This window comes from Silene latifolia, chromosome 10 (genome assembly GCF_048544455.1).
Source record: "Silene latifolia isolate original U9 population chromosome 10, ASM4854445v1, whole genome shotgun sequence".
Lineage (NCBI taxonomy): Eukaryota > Viridiplantae > Streptophyta > Magnoliopsida > Caryophyllales > Caryophyllaceae > Silene > Silene latifolia.
The window spans coordinates 13515055-13520413 of record NC_133535.1 but is presented as its reverse complement, the minus strand read 5'-3'; the positions used below and the strand labels follow the sequence as shown (position 1 = coordinate 13520413).

General features: G+C 37.9%; 1 protein-coding gene across 1 annotated transcript; it reads right to left on the bottom strand.

Moving 5' to 3' along the window:
• Positions 1-102: 102 nt before the first annotated feature.
• LOC141607125 (uncharacterized) lies at positions 103-585 on the bottom strand. The gene has a single exon (XM_074426484.1). It carries the CDS (start codon positions 583-585, stop codon positions 103-105), a length of 483 nt encoding a protein of 160 aa, XP_074282585.1.
• Between the last annotated feature and the right edge of the window lie 4774 nt (positions 586-5359).

Sequence of the window (5359 nt, the reverse complement as noted above, 5' to 3'; positions counted from 1 at the left end):
CTTAGACTGTACCTCCCTGTCAACTAGACGCTTTAGGAACAAGCAAGAACAGGAATTCAACACACCACAAGTACATTGGGGAATTGGATCAATGGAATCAATTTACTCCCATGTCCTTTTCAATATACTGTAGTACTCAATAACAAGAGCATTATCCTGAGAAATAGAACCTAAATCCTTCTTTAATTGGTACAGTTCTAAGCTATTAATCTGACCATATCGCTCAATTAACTCGCCCCAAAGCTGAATGGCAGAATGACAGTATGAAACATTATCACGAATGCTTCTGTCAAGAGAATATAAGATCCATTTCCTAACAAATTGATCACAACGAAGCCACTGATAGTATTTTTTATCAGTTTTATCAAGCATGTTACAAGTTCCAGTGATAAACCCCTTCTTATTTTTCGCCATTAATGCGAGCATAACCTCACGTTTCCAGTTCATGAAATCACGACCATCAAACAACACATCAACAAGTCCATTTGTAGGTTGATCATAGTTGGAAACATAAAGAGGATCATCATAAAAAGCATAAGGTGAAGAAGTCTCAACAGTATTAACACCAGAATCTTGAGTAGACATGTTGAGTGAATAAAAATCAAGAAATTACGCAAGAAAAATGAAAATGCGATTGAAAAATGACGAAGAAATCAATGAAATCTGAACTTCGACGGAAGTATGCAGATGAATAACTCTGAAATTCGACGGAATTATGCAGAATTGAAGCAAGAAAGCGATTGAATTACGCAGTAATTGAAAGTAGCGGAAGTAATTAAGAAACAGATGATCATAACCTGAACGTCTGATACCATGTCAAACTTGACCTAACCTCCATTGATGAACATCTTAAGCATGTATGAACACCAGAGGTAAATAAAAGAAAAGTTTATTGAGTATATTTGTGTTTGTCTTACAATCAGTTAAGTTATGAAGTAAGATATGCACAAGTATATATATACAAAGTCAACTTGCTCTAACTAACTATACAGCCTATCAAGTACAGCCTGTCAAGTGATAGCTCATCAATACGTGTAATGATGAGTTTGACAGATTACTGAGCTTGAGTATTTCCACAAGCTCCATCTCTTCCAATACCTCTAAACCATAATTCATCTACTTCCCTTTTATTTTAAATGTAATTAAGATTTTTCGCCACATTATATTATTTTCTTGTTTTTTTCCTCGTGCGACAGTAATATACAGTATTTGTGTTCATAATTAACAGCAGAATTATTACTTTTTAATAAAATTGATATAGCATTTAACCCGTTGGTGTGCGGAAGCGTGAATATCACCGTGTTGGGCCTCTGTTGTATCTGTGTCCACTGTCCATAATAGTACGATATTGTCCGCTTTGGGCCAAGCCCTCACGGATTTACTTTTAGGGTCCATCTTTATTCTATCGATATGGGATAAGGCACGTGTTTCTAGCAATTCACATGGCATTATCAAATGATACAAGTCTTGGATAAGAATCTACAATGCACTAGAACGCCCTTGTTGATGATCCTTTACTCCAACAGCATTTAAGGTTCCTCGAACAATATGATATCTCACACCGGGTAAATCCTTAACCCTTCCCCCTCTTACTAAGACTACAGAATGTTCTTGTAAATTATGGCCAATACCGGGTATATAAGTAGTGATTTCAAATCCAGAGGTTAATCGTTGATAAGTCCATTTTATATACACTCTAACCCCATATTTTAGCTCTATTTTACATGCTAATTTGCACTAATCTTAGTGTTATTGAGCTAATATTGCATTCTAGTTGTATTTGCATGGTTTGTCATATTTTGTAGGTATTTGAGCTTTTAGGAGCATAATTCTATATATTTTGCAAACACTAGAAGCAAGACTAAATAGAAGAGCGTGATGGACCAACCAAGAGATGTTGCATGGATTTGTATGGTAAAAGTTATGGATTAAAATGAAGAAATGCAAAACAAAGCCAAGTGAAAGTCAAGCCCAAAATGCAAAGTCCACAAATGCTACTTAGGATGCTCAACTTAGGATGCTCTTTGGAAGGTCTTAAGGTGCTAATTATCACATTTAATCGGGTGATTAAAGAGGCATTAAGGATTTGCATGAGATTCCTCTTGGCGATTACACAAGAATTGAAGGAGAATTAAGAGTGTGCTTAGGATGCCATTTTGGATTCCTCTACAAATTTTACTCCCTTATTTCCTATATAAGGGGTGCTAATCTCACACACTTTTTTCCCACACAATTCCCATTATGTTCTAGTTCACAAAAATCCTCTAAATTTCAGATTAGTTTTAGTGATTACGTTAGGTTTAGATTAATTTAGTTTTTATTTATGTTATTTACATTTCCCTTTAAACATTTACAAGTTATTTATATTACAAGTATTGTTCTTCCATTTTCATTTCCATTTCCAATTGCAAGGTAATTTCTTATTCATATTTTCATTATGTTTTCATTTATCATTAGTTTAAATTTCATTTCCACCATGTTAGAGTAGTTTCTTTTGTCTAGGGAATGAAGGGAGCCATGCATAAAAAGTATTTGTAAAATGTTAAATTAGGTTGATATAATATTGTCTAATTGTTTCTATCACATGTTTGCATCGTCACGTTTAATCTTTGTTTAAAGGCCTTATTCATTGATTAAGTTTGTTCATTCATTCTAAAAGTCGAGAGGCACGAAATAGAATTAGACTAAGCATGCGTAGTAGGACGACCTAGTCATGGACGAGAGTTTCTCTAGGACCCGGTCTATGGTTGACATTAATATCGTAAGGTGGGTGTCTCTAAGCCTAAACAATTAACGATTTATCAACTCCTATGTTTAATTTGAGCATTTACATAATTTGCATGTGTGACCCGACCTCCCTAGATTATTTCTTTATCATTATTGTTTTCTTCCATAATCTAACCAACCAATCAACAAACGATAACCGACCTCAAGGTAAAATTCACTCAATATCGACTAATTAACTTCCGTCTCTCTGTGGTTCAACCCCAACGTACTTCATTCATTTGTTTTGCTAGGGTATAAATATTATCTTTGCATAGGTGTGCGATAGCCTATCAATCGTACTCTGGCAACTTTACGTAAGGCAGAGTTTGTTTTTTTGGGGGGTGATAGTGGAAATGTTGTCAGATAAGTCACCCTTACTGCCACTCTACAAAACCGTACATGAGATTTTCACCTCATACGGCTCCTCGCTCAATTCTTTCGAAGCAATTTGAGATTCCTTCCATAATTCTTTAAGTCTCATAGGTTTGATCCTTGATAAATTGGAGATTGTATATAACTTATATTGCATAGAATGAATAATCGTGTGTTACATGGCTGAGGAATTAGCTATTTATACAAGATATGTAAGCTATGTAATCTATCCTATTTATGGTAAAAATTCACAACAGCTATAATATATCACAAAGTAGAAAATAATATAATTTCCTTGATTGCATAATAAGAGCCAACGGCTCTATTGAGGTTGGTGGCAACATCTAGTTATTGCGGAATTTTCCGAGTTGCTATTACCCCCCCCCCCTCCCCCTCCCCAACCAAGTTGGAGCGCGTAGTTTGGAAACGCCCAACTTGGATAGAAGCTCGTCAAAAGGTATACGCCCGAGGGCCTTCATAAATATGTCTGCGAGCTGGGATTTTGTATGCACATATTTGGTTGTGATTGTGCCTTTTTGTATTTCGTCTCGGATGTAGTGACAATCAACCTTGATATGTTTTGTCCGTTCGTGGAAGACCGGATTGTTTGCTATGTCAAGGGCGGATTGATTATAGCAATGTAAGTGAATAGGCTTGGCGTGAGAGATACCCATGAAGTTGATTAAGCCCTTGAGCCATTTTAATTCACATGTCGTATATGCGATAGCGCGATATTCGGCTTCGATGGATGACAGAGAGACAGTGGTTTGTTTCTTTGTTTTCCATGATATGGGCGATAAACAGAGAAAAACGATGTAGGCCGAGAGAGAGTGGTGGCTTGTTGGACATGCGATGTAATCTGAGTCACAATAGGCATTGAGTCGAAGATCGGAGTCGGAACGAAGTAAAATACCTTGACCCAGAAAACCCTTTAGATAGCGGATGACTTGGAGCGCAGCAGCCCAATGATCCTGCGTGGGGGAATGCATAAATTGGGCTAAAATATGAACGGAATAGATGAGTTTCGGCCGAGTAATAGATAAATAAACCAATCGGCCCACAAGGCGACGATATGGTTGTGGGTCATTCAAAGGAGCGGCCCAGGAGAGTCCCAATTGATGATTTGGTTCCATGGGGATATGAGCGGGTTTTGCCCCTAGAAGACCTGATTCTGTAAGTATATCAAGTGCGTATTTGCGTTGAGATACAAAAATTCCCGAACTGTTTCTTGCAATTTCAAGACCAAGAAAATATTTGAGGAGTCCTAGGTCCTTCATGTGAAAGCATCAGCGTAGATAATCTTTAAAGTTCGTAATTACCTCGTTATTGTTGCCACAAATGACGAGGTCGTCAACATAGACGAGGACATGAATTTCCGAGTTGGATGTGGTCATCGAAAAAAGAGAGTGATCGCTCGGACACTGTTTGAAGCCATATTTAATTAATGCGGAAGCAAGTTTAGCGTAACCCGACGGAAATAGAAGCAATAGATCGAATATTATAAAAATGAGTTAGTGAACCTGACATATGATTAAATACTCCGGTATCGATAATCCAAGATAAAAGCGGAGTGTTAGAAATATTACCATGACTGGTAGACGGAGTAGATTGGTGCTCCTGCCATAAACGAGTGATTGTGGCGAGGTCCGTGGGATTCAACGAGTTGAAATCAACGCTATCCATTACCGGCAGAGAGAATGAAGAAGAAGCAACAGGGGCCAGATTTCCTTGCTGACCAGAGACCATATGGGCTCTCGGTTGAGCAGGGCCATCATTATTCTGACGATTTCTTTCATAGGCAGCCTGGCCTTGAAAATCCGGAACAAAAGTTGCTCGACTAAGGTCTATGTCACTGAGTTTGACATAAATTCGGTCTCGGGGACGATCGCTCCACCAGTCGGGGAATTTTCCCGTTACCCGATAACAAATTTGAAATTTATGACCATGTCGCTTACAAGCAATACAGTAAGGTCTCGGGTTTTCGGTCTGGTTATTGGTCGAAGTAAAATTCATAATAGCAGCATTCGAATTATGATGCGAATGACCAGAACCCTGTCCTCCCCCATTGTGTCGGTCCGAGTTTCGACTATAACTACGGTCAGAATTATGATTGGAATCAGAGACACGAGATGCAAAGGCCATAACATCGGGTTGGACTCAGTATTAGGACGAGATAAAGATCGTAAACCTTCTTCCTACAAAAGTCTATTATATATAAGAT